This window comes from Lutra lutra, chromosome 18 (genome assembly GCF_902655055.1).
Source record: "Lutra lutra chromosome 18, mLutLut1.2, whole genome shotgun sequence".
Taxonomy (NCBI): Eukaryota; Metazoa; Chordata; class Mammalia; order Carnivora; family Mustelidae; genus Lutra; species Lutra lutra.
This window is the reverse complement of record NC_062295.1, coordinates 32,927,684-32,944,120: the sequence shown is the minus strand read 5'-3', so window position 1 is coordinate 32,944,120 and position 16,437 is coordinate 32,927,684. Positions and strand designations below refer to the sequence as shown.

The 16,437-nt window shown below is 60.1% G+C and overlaps 1 protein-coding gene across 5 annotated transcripts; it reads right to left on the bottom strand.

Annotated features, from left to right (window-relative positions):
- Positions 1–276: 276 nt before the first annotated feature.
- Positions 277–15,610, bottom strand: GIGYF1 (GRB10 interacting GYF protein 1). Of its 5 annotated transcripts, none has more exons than XM_047713599.1 (29): positions 15,454–15,610; positions 12,302–12,430; positions 10,976–11,194; positions 9,900–10,052; positions 9,755–9,813; positions 9,543–9,655; positions 9,319–9,448; positions 9,114–9,209; positions 8,854–8,965; positions 8,630–8,738; positions 8,230–8,270; positions 7,885–8,055; positions 7,419–7,672; positions 7,182–7,290; positions 6,352–6,489; positions 6,074–6,171; positions 5,691–5,862; positions 5,405–5,571; positions 5,176–5,276; positions 4,947–5,063; positions 4,761–4,861; positions 4,529–4,611; positions 4,278–4,418; positions 3,959–4,186; positions 3,504–3,691; positions 3,237–3,397; positions 2,984–3,147; positions 2,756–2,885; positions 277–2,661 (listed from the first exon to the last, which is right to left on the bottom strand). In XM_047713599.1, the coding sequence occupies exons 6-29, from the start codon at positions 9,575–9,577 to the stop codon at positions 2,609–2,611; spliced, it is 3,099 nt and encodes a 1,032-aa protein (XP_047569555.1). In that variant the 5' UTR covers positions 9,578–9,655; positions 9,755–9,813; positions 9,900–10,052; positions 10,976–11,194; positions 12,302–12,430; positions 15,454–15,610; the 3' UTR covers positions 277–2,608. The 5 variants fall into 5 exon arrangements, with proteins under 5 accessions (XP_047569555.1, XP_047569560.1, XP_047569556.1 ...); XM_047713604.1 differs by having other exon boundaries at positions 2,756–2,855; XM_047713600.1 differs by having other exon boundaries at positions 3,504–3,688.
- Positions 15,611–16,437: the final 827 nt, after the last annotated feature.

Here is a 16,437-nt window from a genome sequence, read left to right as displayed (position 1 = left end):
CCCAGGGCAGACCAGTGTATGTGTCACGGGTGCGGTGGTGGGGTGGATACGGGTCCTTATAAATCGCAACCAGAGAGAAATTCCCACAGGTTTTCAGCTAAAGTCAGGCAGGAGGACCTTCTACCCAGCAGGGCCGTGCACGCTCCCAGACACAGCCCTGAGTCCGGCTGGCTGACCAGCTGGCCCCTGGCACAGCTCCTTCAGTTCCCAGCACTTAGCCTTGTCTCGTTCCCCAAAGACACTCTTCCCCAAGAAAAGGCACATGGCAGAAAGGGAGAACACACACCGAGTTTTATTGGGGGAAGGGGAGTATTTACAGGGGCAGGGAGAAGAGGGGAGTCACACAGGGTGGGGGTAGGGGAGGTTTTGGGTCCAAGGCAGACAAGGGGATACAGAACAGCCCCTGCACCCACCCCAACCCAGGGAGGGTGGGAGAGCAGCTGGGGCCCAGGGAGACGGGTGGGAGGGAAAGGACAGCAATGGGGTTGGAGCCCCTGGGCTGGGGGGCTCAGGGGCTTGTAAACATTGACCACTCTCAGAAGGGGATGGGGGTGGGAGAGGGCTCCCCCTACACTTCCTCACAGGGTTAAGGCCTCTCCAGGCTCAAGGGCCCCCTAAGTTCAAAGTCTCTTTAGCTGGGGGGAAGGGGAAGGGAGAGACAGGGAAGAGCGTCACCCCCCTCCCCTGCATTGGCTGCGGCAGGGGTGGGGGCGGTTACATTCAGTCACAACAGTACCCCCCCGACTCCTCTAGCCGCCAAATACTGGCATGAGGAAGGGGGGAGCGGGGGGCCAGCAGCAGCAAGACATTTCCCCCTGGCCCATCACCCCCTTATTGCTTTAGAGAGAATATTGTCTTTTCACGGACGCTAACACTGTTGAAACCAGGGAGAAGCGGGCGGAGGGTGCCCCTCCACCCCCGAGGCCAGCTTTATCCCCCAACACTGACCCAGTTGCCACTTTGGTGCAAAATAAAACAAAAACAAAACAAAACAAAATGTGGTCTCTCTGGGGATGGATGGGGAAAGAAAACAGGCCACTCCCCATTTCCCCAGGGCAGGAAGGATAAATACATTCATGGAGGGGAGGCAGTGGCAGACTCCTGCCCTAATACTGCGCTCTGAGCAATGAGGTCGATGGGAGAAGTTAAATGAAAAACCCAAAAGAGAAACTTTAAAAAAAAAAAAGAAAAGAAAAAAAAATCCACAAACGGAGACAAACCCAGGTAGGTGACTGGGAATAAAAGTTGGTGAGCGACAGAAGGGCAGCCTACCCCTGACCCAGGAGAGACGACACTTCCATTCTGGACCCCCGCACCTTACCCAACATGAAAAACGCATCGGGGGAGCAGGAAGGGGAGAGGCTGCTTGCTCCTCTCCCATTTGGTCAATGGAGGGGTCAGAGCAGAGCTGGGTGGTCTGCAGCCCACATAGCTGGCTGCAGGCAGGGAACTCCCTTCGAACAGCCCCCACGCCGCAACCTGGAGCCCCGCACTGCCCACTCCCTCCGCCTCCTAGGCCCTCTTCCGGCCCCTTTCGCAGGAGCAAACAGTCCCGAAGTGGTGCCTCTCTCTCCAGCTCCTGGAGGCACTGCTCCACTCCCACCTCGCGCAGGGTAGAGGCAGAAGGCGCAGTGGGGGCTTGTGGCCCGAAGGATACATTCATGTGGCAAGGCAGGGAGCTGAGGCTTTCAGCTTCACGCCCAGGCCGTCCCCCTGCCAAAATGGCAGCAGTGGGGGAAGCCCCTCACCAGGGCCAGAGCGGAACCTCCACCACCCCGACAGCCAGATGAGGTTGGCGCTGGCTGGCCCTTTCCCCTCTACTTCATCAGCCAGCACAGGACGGCAGCCCGGAGAGCGGAGGCCGCCCGGCCCATTTGTGCAACTCTTCCCCCAAAGCAGCAAAGCCGAGGGGCTACTTTGGCCCCGACCCCGGACACCTCTGCCACAGTCACAGCAACAAAGGGAGCCGTTCACAGCGGGTCCGGCTGGCGGGGCTGAGGGGGCCTCGCTGTGCAAACTGCTGGCACCCCAGCTTCCAGTTACCCCAATGGCCCACTGTGCGGGGCAGGGAGGGTAAGTGCAGCCTTGGGGGCCAGGCAGGACAGGTCCGTGGGGCCCATGTCCCCACTGCCCCAAAATAACAGTGTGTTTTTTTTCTTTCAATCTCCTAACTTTTTTTTTCTTTTTCTTTTTCTTAAAAAAACAAAAAACAAAGAACAAAAAATCCCAAAAAACCTCTGTGGACCTTCCATTGTCACCCTCACTGTCCCTAGAGGGGAAAGGGGTGCTTAGAGTCTAGTTTTGGACAATTTTCTTTTTTCTTGTCTCTCCTAACGTTTTCTTCAGGGTTGTTTAAAATGTTTGTTTTTTTTTCCCAAGAGAAAACAAAAACAAAAAACCAAAAAACAAAAACCCTTCCCCCCCATTCTGTAAAGTGCCTCGTGGTGGGTGAGTTAAGGTGCATCGTGTGGTTTGTAACAAGTGCTGGGGACCCTGCCCCTGCTTCCTCCTACGCTCCCTGTGGGGAGCCTGCAGGCTGGGGACCCAAGGGTCCAAGCCGCTGCTGCCGCCCCCGGCCTACAGCCCAGGGGCTGGTGGGATGGGCTGGTCAGTAGTCATCCACGCTCTCGATCTCACCAGAAGGTCCGTGCAGGGAGTACCCTGAAGCCGGGGAGAAGCTGGGTTTGAGCTCTCCCCAGGCTCCTGGCCCCTGCGGAGTAAGAAGCCTCCTTCGTGGCCACACCCCCGAACTCACCCAAGATGCTAGGATCTGAGTGCAGCATCAGCGCCCGCCTCTTGGCCTTGCTGCCCTCCCCAGGGCCGAGTTTGGTGCTGTGGTTGGTCTGAAAGGCTGTCTGTAGGGAGCCACTGCTCAGCCACGCCTCCTGTGAGGCTCCCAGAGGGAGGCTGGGTCAGCAGGGAGTGGAGGGGAAGCCCCCCCGCCCCCCAGCCCCCGACCCGCCAGGGGCTGGCGGAGGCTCACCTGCTGCCGCTGCCGCTGCTGGCCGGCTTTCTGCTTGGCCCTCCGCTCTAGGAACTGTTTGGCAAATTCTTTGGCTTCCAGCGTGTCCCCCAAGCAGGAACGGATATAATCATGGACGTCGTAGGGGGATTCCACCTCCTTGAGGATCGCTACAGCCATGGGCACTGCGGGGCAGGAGGGGGGCTGTTAGGGCCCATCCGACGAAGGCCCGGAAGCCCCCGTCCCGCCCGGCCCCCAGGGCTGTGGCCTGTACCATCCAGGCTGCCCGTGGTGCTCAGCGTGTGCAGCATCTGCTCGCACCACTGGGTGAAGCCGTCCTGGGGCCTGGGGATGCCCTGCAGCAGCTTCAGCAGCTTCTCTTCCTCCTCCGTCTTTTTGCGCACGGGCCGACCCGACAGGTGGCTGTACGAGTCACTGTGTGGGCCGGGGAGGAACGAGAGCCAGGAAATGAGCGGACACCTGCCCCGTCCTTCCAACCCCGGCCTGAGGCCGGACGGGGCGTGCAGGCCCCGGCACCCACCTGAGAGAGGGGCTGCTCCGGCTGTTCTTCAGGCCCAGGGTGCGGGCCAGGCTCCCGCCGCTCTTGAGGGTGTCCTCCCAGAGCCCCGGGCTGCCGCTGCCGCCCCCGCTCTTGTCGGGCCCGCCCCACAGTGGCCCGGTCTCAGACACCCATTGGTTCAGGGGGGCCGAGCCCAGGCCCCCAAGCTGCTACAGATAGCAAGAATCAGCGCGGCCCCGACGCGGACACACACACTAGAACAACTAAGCGGGGAGGCTCACGAAGGTGGCCCAGTGGGGCGAGGGGAGGGCCGCCCGGAAGACAAACGCTTCCGGACAGATACGGACCAGGGCTCAGGTTCTAAAGTGGGGGCTAAGCAACTCCCCCCACCCCGGGTCACCCTGGGAGCGGACTGCAAGGGGTTCCCCCACGGCTCCCAAACCGCTGTTCAGCGGGGGAAGGGCCGGCCTGCTCACCACGCGGTGGTTGGGGGCCTGGGCCCGCGATGGCTCCCGGGGCGCGGGCTGCTTGTGCAGCTGCCGCTCCCCCTCCAACTGCAGCTCGAGCAGCGTCTTCATGGACAGCCCCGGCTTGGCCAGACCGGCCCACAGCGGGGGCGGAGAGCTGGGCGCCGGCGGCACGGGGACAGCGGCCACCGCCTGCTGCTGCTGGAGCAGCTTCAGCAGGAGCTCCTGCTGCCGCACCTGGACCAGAGCAGCGTGGTGAGGGCCGGCGGCCTGGCCCCAGGCCCGGGTGGGCGAAGACTGGTGCGGATGGGCGCAGCCGGGCACGCACCTGCTTACGGCGAAACAGCTCCTCCTCCTCCTGCCGCCGCTTCTGCTCCTCCTGCTGCTGCTGCCGCCGCTTCTCCTCCCGCCGCTTGCGCTCCTCCTCCTCCCGCTTCGCCCTGAGCTCCACTTCTCTGCGCTCTTGGAACTGGCACAGCCAACGAGCTCAGACGGCAGAGCCGGGGCCCCCCCCCGGCCGTCCCTGCCTCGGCCCGACCCCAGCCACCCGAGGACCGCAGCCCCAGGAAGACCACTCACTTTGTGTTGCAGCTGGAGTTGTTCTAGAATTGGACCCTGAGTCGAAGAGTTAATTGGTATGTCCCAAAGACTGGCCTCACCGCCTGCAGGAGGCAAGGGCAGCAGCGGGAGGCGGCTCAGGCTTGGCTGGGCTGGAGTGGCCGGAGGGCGGGAGCAGACATGAAGTCTGTCACCTCCTCCCCCTGCCCCCGCTCACCCAGGGACGTGGGGCAGGAACAGGCGGGCCACACACCTGACTGTGATGAGGCTGAGGTATGTATGTCCCAGAGGGGGCCCGAATCCGGCACTGACAAGGACCGGTTCATGGTCGGGAGCAGGTTCTGGTCCCCGCCTCTGAGGAGAAAAGCCGCAATTCTCAGAACCCCGAGTTCCTCTTGGGGCTGCCCCACTCCCCACGACAAGACCCCGGCCCACGAACCTGGGCGGTTTGAGAGCTTGGAGCTGCTGCAGGAACGCTGCGAGCTGCTGCTGCTGCGGCGGGCTCAGGTCCCCCAGAGCCGCCTTCTCCCGGAGCGCGCACTGCGGGAGCTGCCGGCTGCCAACACGGGGATGCGCGTCAGGGGCGGAGGCCACCCGGCCCACTCCCGGCCCGTACCCGGCCTGGTCCGACCCGACCCAGCCGCCAGGGCCTCCGGGGTGCCCCGTACCTGCCGACCAGTTGCAGAAACTGCTGGTGCTGCAGCTGCTGGTGCAAGGCCGCCGCGGCCATCTCCTGCTGCTGCTTTAGCCGCTCCTGGTCCATGTTGCCCTGGGTGAGGGCCAGAGCGCTCCTGTGGCTCTGACCTCCTCCCACCCTGCACCCCCGCTGCCGTCTGTCCGGCCCCAGCCCCGCTCCTGCTTCTCCTCCCCACTCCTTGCCAAGGGGGCCGTGCTTACCAGCAGTGGGGGTGGCGAGGGTCCTGGGGCAAAGGGCACACGACCCCACATCTTGATCACCTCCCCCAGGGGCTGGAAGCCCTCATCGCAGCCCCGCTTCACAAGCAGCGCCATGGAAAAATAGCCCGCCTGGAACCACTCTGCCATCTCCTGTGTCGTGAAGGGGCCTGCACCAAGAGAAGACGACATCAGTCAGAAAGCTGTGCCAGAGACGCCCTGAAAGAGAATGTCAGTGTCCCCTGCCCCCAGCAGCCCCTCCTGCATGGCTCCTACTCCCCACGGGCACCTTGGATCTCCCCCTGGGGGTCCTTGTAGAACCACTTCCGGGCCGCGCCATGGCTGAGCGGGAGGGCAGTGGCAGCTGCTGAGTGGCGCAGGCCCTGGGCCTGCATGGCGGCCGTGAACTGCTCCTCCTCCAGGGAGCTGTCCTGCAGGGAGGCCACCAGCTTCTCCGCCTCCTGGGAAACAGAGGAGAGAGGAAAGGCTCAAAAGCACAATCGTGGCAGCATCAGGATGCGGCTGCAGCCAACATCGCGTGGGGTCGGGAGGTCAGGTTACAATTCGGAGGATCAGATGGGGAAAGCACGGGACAGGGCAGAGACAGAGGCAATGATGGCTCTCCATCCCCCATGCGGCAGGATCCCCAGAGCCTTCTGAGGTCCCTCACACCTGCTGCAGGTGTTTCAGGCCTTCATCATCCTCCAGATCTCCAGGTGGGCCAGGCGGTGAGCCTACCCCAGGACTCAGCGGCAGTCCCCTCACATCATCTAGAAGCGAAGAAAGTGGAATGGGGGGGTGGGGTCCAGAGAAGAGAATGAGAGGCTTCCCTATGCACCCTCACTCCAGAAAAGTGGAGTTCCAGTTCTACCCCTTCCTCCCAAAATGCCTCAGGTACCTCCGTCCTACCACAAGGAAGAGGAGTGTCCTTCCCATCCCCCCTCCGCTACCTTCAGCTGCTGGCAGGTCCTTGTCTGCGGCGTCATCCCCTTCCCCATTAGCTCCCCAGAGTGGGCCCAAGGTGGGCAGTGGGGAGGGGGAACTGGACTTCTCCTCCTGAGGAGGTAGTGGGGTCAGCTCCTTCCCTCCTGAAAGAGACAGGTAATTACCAGAATTCAAAACCAAAGAGCCGGAAAGCCTTAAAAATGACTTGACACAGGGCGCCTGGGTGGCTCAGTGGGTTAAAGTCTCTGCCTTCGGCTCAGGTCATGGTCCCAGAGTCCTGGGATCGAGGCCCGCATCGGGCTCTCTGCTCAGTGGGGAGCCTGCTTCCTCCTCTCTCTCTGCCTGCCTCTCTGCCTACTTGTGATCTATCTGTCAAATAAATAAATAAAATCTTAAAAAAAAAAAAAATGACTTGACACAAATTCCCCCATTTGCGGCCCAAACCTAGGTCTCCGGGCCTTGAATCCACCCACCTAACTTTGCTCAACTCCGCTAACACCCAGCAAATCAGCACCACAAACTCTGCCTCGCCACACCGCACACACCGTGCACGTGTCCACGTCACAGCCCAGGGCTGTACACGCCCCGCCCCAGACCTACTAAAGCCGTGTTCTTCAGATTCTCTGAAGGATTTGCACGGATCATCTTGATGATCACCTGACTGTGAGCTGCCTGTCTGCCTTTCAGGCACGGGCCTGCTCCATTCCTCCCCCACCCGGTGACACCTGCTCTCCACCCAAGCCACCTTGGTGGCAGAGCCTGGTGAGGGCCCCTCTGCCCACCTGGCCTGGCTCAAGACACTCTCCCTTTCCCCCACCCCACCCCGCAGGCTCACCTGCCTCAGGCCCCCCCTCGTCTAGCCCTTCGGGAGGCTCTTCCTCCTCTTCCTCTAGGCCCTGGAAGTCAAGCTCCTGCTCCTCAGGAATGGGCTCTTTAGGGCCCTTCTGCACAGAGTTAGGGGACACGGTGTGGAAGCAAGAGGCAGAGGATGAACGGGTGGGAGTGAGAGGCCCCCACCGGGGTAGGCCCCGCCACCCTCCAGTGGAGACCTTCCCTGCATTTCCTCCAGTACCTTGAGAGGCAGGAAGGCCCCAGAGGCATCGAAGGTGCCCATCTCTTCATCCTCGTCATCCAGGCACCACTCCGGGAGCCCATCCTTGTCTTCCTCGAAGCCGTCAGGCCCTCGGCACCTCCGCAGGTGAGAGCCACCTCCCCCACCCCGCCCTTCCTCTTCACCACACCCTCCTCGGTCCCCTCGCAAATCAAACTCAAACTTGCGACGCCGGTCCCCATGTTCCCGCCAGCCAGCAGAGCGGGGGCCGCCATCTGGGCAGGAAAAGATAAAGAAGGTCAGTATCCCGGTCAAGCCGGCCACCAGGACCTCCCCTCCACCCTGGGAACAAGCGCATCTCCAGGCCTGCTCTCCCACCCACTCCACTCCAGAAAGCTTTGTCCCCTCCACCCGGCCGCAGGAGCCCACCCTCACATGAAGTCTGTCACCCTCTGACCCCACGACACACATCCGGCCCCAACCTCACCGGGACTGGCTGAGCGCCAGCGGTCGCCATCTCGCCGGGGTCCTGCCCCGAGTCTCCAACTGCCCTCCTCCTCTTCCTCTTGCTCCTCTCGAAGAGAACGCCAGTTCTCGCTATCCGAGCGGGCATGTTCCTTCCTCGGGCCAGCCCCTCCCTCCTCAAACCCGGATCGTGCTTGGGGGCGAGGGAAGACACAGTCAGTGGAGCGGCAGCCATGGTCCCTGGAGGAGGCCCGCTCCAGGCCCTCCTGTCCCCTCCACCTCCCGCAGGAAAACACCCCCCACTTAAGTCCTCCCCCTCCCCACCTCTCAATGACCTTTAGGACCAGGCCATCGCCACTCTCCATACCTCCATCCCTCCTGGCCGACTTCTCAAACCTTCTCTCCCCTCTGCAGAAGGAAAGGTGTTGGTCAGGAGAGGACAGACTCCACCCTGCCCTCCCATGTGTAGCACCTCTGAACCCTCTGTCCATTCTGCCCTGAGAGGGGGGGGAAGAGGGAGGACGTTGGGGGGGTCCTAGAGAAATGTTAGGCTTGGCAGGGAGCGCAGGAGGGCACGCAGGAAAAGGTCACAGGATAAACAGGTACTAAGAGAATCAGAAGTAAGACAAAAGGGCTGCAGGGAGCCAGTCCGAGTCAAAGAGGAAACTCTGTGACCAGGGCTTATCCGGAGGGTCTCCTGCTGCCCTCTAGCAACAGAAAACCAAGCCACAGGGCTTCACTCGGCTCTGCCACTATGCCGCCGGCACCTGTCATCCCAACTCTGGCTTCGCTGGATCTCCCGGGGGTTTCGGCCAAAGACTCCATCGCCTTCTTCAATGCTTCTTTGGTAAAAGCAACTGTCACCACGGCCCCGGCCTGGAGAAAAGACGAGATACACGTGGGAAACCTGCCAGACTACCTCTCTGCGCCCCCACAACCACAGGCAGCACCCCCCCGGCCCACCCCCAGAACACACCGTCACCCCCTCTACCTCGGCTCCGAGTGCTGCCCCTGCCACGGGAGGTGCCACCTAGGGGGGGGCCAGCCCCTTTCCCCATCAGCCTCAGCACAGCCACACTGTTCACTGACAGGGAGAAGTTTCTCTGAGGAGGGAGCCAGGGGTGGGAGTGAGGACCCAGACACCCACCCCCCTCATCCCTGCCCAGAACAAGCCCCACCACCTACCTCCCCAGCTTCGGCCCCTCTGCAGGGGCAGACCCAGCGCCCTGCCCCGCCCCGGCCCCGCCCCACCTGCTCCTCCTCGGTCAGCGGCTCCAGCGCCAGCGGCTGCAGCGGTTCCTCCTGTAGCACCGCAGCAAACTCCCTGTCCTGCAGCTCATCAGGCACCTGTCAGACGGGGCAGGAGAGCTGGGATCCCACCCGCTCCCAGGCCCTCTCCACCGGCTCAGACCAAACAGGCAACTGGGCCACACGCCCCACACCCATCTCCCTGAACCTTGTTCTCCTTGATGTAGAGCGCCAGCATCTCCTCTCGCCCGTAGCGGTAGTCAGCCAGCTTGTACTTGGGCATGGCGGGGGAGGGGGGCGGGGAGGCCACGCTGCCACCACTGGAAAGGGCTCTCAACCTAGAAAAGGAACACAGGGAAGGAAAGAGACAGGAGTCTGAGCAACCCTATTTTTTCTGGCTTCTCCAGGCCACCCAGAGAGTGTCGAACTCACCACTCAGGCCCAAAATTGAGGGTCTCTGCTGCCATTATGGAGGTGGGCGTGTCCTCGAGGTCAGAGGGGCTGAAGGGAGGAGCGGGGACCTGGCGCGTTCACTCTCCAAACACCTGCGGAGGCGCAGGGACGCTAGGCCTGAGAGACCGCACACGCGGAGCACCACGACAGAACTCACTAAAGACTCCCACACGGACTCTGAAAGGACTCACCTAAGCCAGCCACGTGCCACACACCATGAGTTAACCGAACTGTCACGAGGAGGGAAGACCTGGCAGAGAGGAGGGGCGAGGGCAGCAGGAGCCCCTTCTGGCTTCAGCAGCCTTCAGAGGTTGCCTCCCTCCGCCCCAGACTCACTTGGCAGCCTTGCCCCCAGGAAGCAGGTCGGGCCGGGACTGGGCTCTCTTCAGGCAGGGGCCAATGCTGGAATGAACCAAGGTCCCCAAGCTACAGGATGATGATCTGACTGCAGTGGCACCCAAGGAGGGAGCTTCACATCCGGAAAAGATCCTTACCGAGAGGTGAGAAAACAGAGCTGGGGTTAAACCAATGGGCCAGATGGGACCCCCACTTCTGGCCCTCCTCCGCCCTGCTTAATGGGGAGATCTACAGGTGCTGGAAGCTTCAAGCTATCCAGCGCAGAGGACTACAGCCCCAGCTCCTCCTCTGTCCCCCACATTAGGCCTCAAGAGTGGTCAACTCCCTGAGCAGAGCTGAGTGAGACACGGGTCTCAGCACCCTCCCAGCGTGGCGTGGCATTCGGGAAAGGGCTGGCGGAGGCATGCGGGCATGCTCAACACAAAAACAAAACACAAACAAGCCAGCAAACCAAAAACCCATCAGAGCCCAGATAGTCGAAAGACAAAAAACATCAGTTATGAAAAAAAAAATTACAAATCAAGTCTGGGAGCAAACCTATTTCCCTTCTGAAAGAACTCAGGGCTGCTTGTTTGGTGGCTAGAATCCAGGGATTCAATGTCGGGGGGAAAGCCAGAAGAAGGGGAGTGATGGCGGGGAGGCCCTATTCCAAGGCCAAAGACAGGGCACACGGAAGGCAGAGGGCAGGTAAGTCTGGCCAGTGACCGCCTCGGGCTGGTTTACCCAACAGGAATCAACACCCAGACCCTTTCCATGGATCAGGAAGAGCCCATCATAACTACTAAGAACCAAGAGGAGAAGGTTCTTTTTTTTTTTCTTTTTCTAAATATTTTATTTATTTGACAGAGAGAGATCATAAGTAGACAGAGAGACAGGCACAGAGAGAGAGGGAGGAGGAAGCTTCCCGTTGAATAGAGAGCCGGATGCGGGGCTCAATCCCAGGACCCTGAGATCATGACCTGGGCCGAAGGCAGAGGCTTAACCCACTGAGCCACCCAGGTGCCCCCAAGAAGGGAAGATTCTTATGCTATAAACTAGGAAGGAGCTCCCCTTACCATAAAGTAGAAATGAGGTCGATAGAAACAGTGGCAGTGGCAGTGACCTGTCCCTCTTAAGGAACAGCTCTCAGGAGGCGGCTCATCCCTGGTGGTTCCAAGCGAGGACAGGTGGGCAAGGTCTCAGGGAGCTGCACGGGGGCTTCCCTCACTGGCTGGTGGGGAGGCTGGACCCCAGGGCCTCCACAGTTTCCATCAAGTCCACGACTCCACACAACTCTGGCAAGAAAGGAGGAGCGGATTCTCACCACTCTCACTTACAGCTGCACATGGGAAGATGAAGGAAAATGCCCTGACAGAGGCAGGACCCGGTCGCAGAATCCCAGCAGGAAATGAGGCTCTGAAGAGCATCTGGAACTGGGGGACATCCCCCGGCGCGGGCTTTGCTTCAAAGCAGTCCCAAGTGGCCACTGCTGGTGACGGAGCACCCCTCAGGAAACTCATCTGTTCCAAAGCTCTCCCTTTCACTGGACTGAGGCAGGCCTCCCAGGACGACAGAGCGGGGTTTGTTCTTCCCATGCTAACACCCCTACTTTATTCGACCCATGAATCAACCTTGAAGACATTATGCCACAGGAAACCACGCAGTCACAAAAGAAAAATACCACAGGATTCCTCTCATGTGCGAATCCTGAAGAATCCAGTTTAGAAACGAAAAGGAGAAGGACCGGGTCGGGGCTGGGGGGTGAGGAGAGCGGGGAGCTCTTCAGTGAAAGGGGTACTGAGTTTCGGCCTGAAGGGGGCAAATGAAGCCACTCCAGAGCCGGACCGTTGTGACAGCTGCACAACGCGAACATACTTAACCTCACAGAGCTGGACACTCAAAAACTCGGCTGAAAACTCAATTAAATGGTATATTTAACCACCATTTTAAAAAAGGTTTAGGAGGGGTGCCTGGGTGGCTCAGTGGGTTAAAGCCTCTGCCTTTGGCTCAGGTCGCAATCCCAGGGTCCTGGGATTGAACCCTACATCGGGCTCTCTGCTTAGCAGGGAGCCTGCTTCCTCCTCTCTCTCTCTGTGCCTGCCTCTCTGCCTACTTGTAATCTCTGTCTGTCAAATAAATAAATAAAATCTTTTTTAAAAATAAATAAATAAATAAATAAGGTTTAGGAAAAAAAACAGACATTTGGGAATAGCTACTGCATACCTAAGTCTTCCTCACCCGAAGGAAAACACCCCATATCCCTTCAAGCAAACCTCAGGAAAGACTGTTCTGAGCTTCCTGCAGCTCATTCCAGAAGAGCCACATCTTCTTCAAGGGGAAGATGGGGGACAGAAGAGCCCTGTGGGTGTGGAAGGCTGCTCCGGGGACAGGGGACAACTCACCCTCCCTCCCTTCCAGGGAGTGGCAAAGGCGGCTCTCCCGGATGCTTCCGCTTCTGGCCTTCGCCTTTCTGTCCCGGCTTTAAGGAGCAGACCGAGGAGGAGTGGCTCCCGGTGTGAGAAGCAGCGCAACTGTGGAAGCAAGGAAAAGGCAGTCAGGGCAGAGGAAGCAGAGGGGCAGCTGGAGAAAAAAGTCACGTCTCCAGGTAAGCCCAGCCACCAAGTCCCGGCAGCTGGTGGCCGCTGGCTGCTCCCCAAACCGCAGAAAGCGTGGCCAAGCAGCTCCCGAGCCGCCCCATGGTGCCCAGCCCTGCAGACCCGAGGGAGTCTTCTCCAGGTTTCCTCCAAGCCAGTGGTTCTCAATGGGGGAGGGGGGCTGTGCTCCCCAGAGGACACATGGCAGTATCTGCAGGTAGCTTTGGTGGGCATGGCTGGAAGGTGCTACTGGCATCTAACGGGCGAAGGGCGGGCATGCTGCTACGCTGGCCAGAACACCCAGGGAGGCAGCTGGCCCAACACAGCAACACTGCCAAGGTGGAGGGCCCTTCCTCCGTATCACCAGCGCAGGTAAAGCCTATTTGCTGTTTGGGAAGAACGAAGAGAGAGCAACTGATTCGAGTTCGGTCTCCCCACTGAAGACCAAGCAAGGAAATCGTTTCCTAATTACGCTATCCCATGAGAGATATCTGAAATCCTGCCAGGAGGGAAATCCTCAAGAACAGATTTAAAACGTTCTGCTAAGTTTCTCTATCACAAACTCTCAAAGCCAACTGTTTGGGTCCCTTCCCAGGGAAGAAAGAGCCGGGACAGGGAGCAGACAGCATTGGGCACAGCACCCTTTCCGGACTTCCTCTTCTAAGGATCTCCTCACAGACTCCTTCCAGCTTACCTGCCACCCCGTGGTCCTACCTTCTCTCTGCCTCATCTCCCTACTCGTGCTCCCTCTGTCCCTGCCTGCCCGGTCTTCGTTCTCAGGCCTCAGTATGCCTCTCCTGGCATTGGAATGATCGCTATTAAAAGGCTGCCCCCTGCTGGAGTTGAGAGGAGAGGACACATACTGGTCCAGGGTGCTCACAACAGGCTGGCAGAACAGGAGGGAAGCCTGTTCTCTGGGGTTCAGAACTCTCAGAAGAAAAAGATGCAAAGAATAGGTAGTCCTAGGACATGCTAAGTTAACGTTATTTCCTCATTCCATCACCCCTAAAATTAGCCCCATTCCAGAGCAATGTGCCTTGGCACAAGGAGGTACCACTATTAACAGAAGTGGAGTCCCAAATTCCCCAACATCTGAGCAACCAGCGAACAGCCCAGTTCCGAGCCTGTTGGGAGATGACTCCACCCTTTCTCAGGATAGAAAGATTCTCCATGCATGGTAGGATAACTGGGAGGCTTAGGAAGGGGTACAACCGTGTACCCCCCCACCCCCTCCTGGTCAGTTAGCACAGCTCTCTACTTCTCTGAGCCATCACGAGAAAGAACACCCGTTGTCATGTGTACTGGTTAAGTTTTCAAAGCGCTTTCACACTTTACCTCACTTGATCCCTTCTGCCTACTTGCCCAGTCTTGGGACCCAGCCAGGGAAAACAAGGGAGGGAGGATGCAGCTGACCCCACAGGGGACCCCATGTTCCTAGACACTATTTGAGACTGGAGAAGGAATAGTTTTAAGCCGCTTTAAATTTCTTCTTAGAATTTTTTAAATCTTTCACATAGCAATCTCTCCTCCCTTTCTGTTCCGAAGTGGGGCTGCTTTTTCTATTCCTAACTCCAACCACAGACAAGGGCACACTGGGGTCCCTGGATTCATCAGATCACAAAACTAACTTGTCCAATGGCTAAAAAAAGGCAGGCCAGAGGTCTACGAACACAACTCACTTGACTGTAATCACCATATGGGACCCTTAAGGCCCCATGGCAGCAACACCAAGCCCAGATTTGATTCAGCCCTTCCCAGTTACATAGGAGACCTACAACTAGGAAATAAAACTGGAGCTGAGTGAGGGATTGGTGGCCTGGGACTGCACAGGGAAAAGTACAGATGAGGGATCCTGAGGGCAAACTCCCACATCCTGAGTGGCAAAGGGACCAGCCTGTTGGTAACCATGGGGCTTGGGATGAAGAGACCAGGGGTTGGGGGGGCGCCAAGGTACAATTGGCATGTCAGCTGGAAGGGACAGTGGAGAGGCAGTGTGCAGGGTGAGTTCTGGGTAAGCACCAGTAAGAAGCAAGAGGGGAGTGAGCCTGGGGTGAGTGGTGGAAATCAGAGGCCAGCAACTGACTTAGCATCTCCCAGGGCTGGAGCCCTATGAAAGACCAGACCAGGAAGCTTACTGGGAATTGTGGTAATGACTGGGTAAGAAATGCAAGATGAGGGTCTCTTTCAAGTTAACTTGGGGAGGGGGAGAGGCAAAGTGTGAGGGGCCATGGCCGGGGAGCTGCTGCATCAGAAGCGCTGGGCTGGGAAGAGCCTGGCCTGGAGAGAGGAAAAGACTAAGGTGTTAGTAACGGCCGGGCAACAAGGAGGAAGGAGACCCCAATGACCAAGCACTAATGTCGCCCGTCGAAAGGAAATTTAGGTGAAGACCCAGCGGAGGTGCTTCGGTGAAGAGGGAAGGCTTCCACGTTGGCCAAAGTCATGGAACGCCTGGACTTTAAGACCCACAGGGCCCAGCAAATTCCGACAAGAGCCCAGAGACACACTGGGGAAGTCTCCCGGGAGTGTCGGGCATTAGGGTCGGGGGCCCCCGGGCGGGCCCGGCGGAGGATGCGGGTGGACGGGAGGGGGCCGGGCAGGGCTGCCGAGGGGCCGGAGGGCGACCGTTAGGAGCGCGGGGGTGGGAAGGAGGCGGGCCGCCCCGGAGGACAGCGTGCCCTTCAGGGAGGGGGCGCCAGGTGCGCGGGGCGAGGGGCGACGGCGGCCGCCCACCCGGAGGGGGCCGGCCTCCCTCGGGGCCGCGCCGGGGAGGGGCCGGCGGGAGGGCGGACGCACCGGGCGGCGGCGGCGGCGGCCTGGGCAGAGACGCGGGAGGGTCCGTGCCGGCGGCCCGCGCTCTCGCTCTGACTCTCGCAGGCTCGGCGCGGCCGCCTCGGCGTCGGGGGCGGGCCTGCCCCGGGCCCGGCGGCGGGCCGGGGTCCGCAGGGCCGCCGAGCGCTTACCGCGGCGGGCGGCGCGAGGCTCCGGTGCCGGGGCGTTGGCGGCGCGCGCGGCGGGCCAGGGGGCGGCGGCGGCGACGGCAGCGGCAGCGGCGGCGGGGGAGGGGGCGCTGGCGCTCCCGCGGCGGCCGCTCCTCTCTGTTTGTGTTTGTAGCAAGATGGCTGCCCGCCTCGCACCACGTGACGCGGCCGCGGGGCCGCCCCCTCCGCCGCCGCCGCCGCCGCTGCCGCCGCCGCCGCCGCGGCCGCCCCCTCCGCTGCTCCGGTCCCCAGCGACCCGCACGGCCTCGCGCCCGCCCCGCCTGCCCAGTGGGGAGCCCGGACGCCCGCCGCCCCTGACCGCCCCCACCCTCCCGCAGGTGACCTGAGGCCTGGCTCGTCACGTGACGCAGGGCCTGCAGCTGGCCAGGGGGTTCGGGAGGGGGTTCCCCCCCCCGGGGCGCTCCCTGGCCGCCCCCCGTCTCTTTCGCGGCACGTGACACGCGACCGTCGCGACGGAGGTGGCATCGCAGGGCTTGCCTTGCCAGTCGGCTTCCTCCAGGAAGCCCGCCTGGGTTGAAGGAGATGACATATAATCCAGAGGTGCGTTCATCAGACGTCCTGGGATATGTAAAATAAGTGAGGAACTAATGATTTGGAAACTGTCCAAGGCAGCCCTGGCTGGTGAGACCCATTCCGTCTGGCTCCGCCACCGACTAACTTCTGGACCCCGGCGGGGGGTAGGGGGGATACAGTCAGGTGTTAATGCTGTTCCCCACCCCACCCCCCATCTCCACTCCTCTCCCTGCCCCAAGTGCTAAATTAAAATAGGTGAATATGAAAGGCTGTTAAAAGAGATAAATTATTATGCAAATGTAAGTAGATTGGCACCTTCTTTGTTTAAAAAGGGGCGTTTCAAGAAAGACTTTTTTGAATCCTAAACTTTTAGGATGAAAGTTTTTTTTTTCCTCTGTGTATTTCCACCTTTTTTTTTTGCAGGGTGAGGGT

Excerpts from the sequence above, each read along its gene's own strand:
- GIGYF1 (XM_047713599.1), bottom strand. The coding sequence starts at position 9,577 with ATGGCAGCAGAGACCCTCAATTTTGGGCCTGAGTG. Across the intron at positions 4,862-4,946 it reads CAAGCTCTCAAACCGCCCAG|AGGCGGGGACCAGAACCTGC; the intron begins GTTCGTGGGCCG and ends TTTTCTCCTCAG. Across the intron at positions 3,692-3,958 it reads AGGCCCCCAACCACCGCGTG|CAGCTTGGGGGCCTGGGCTC; the intron begins GTGAGCAGGCCG and ends TGCTATCTGTAG.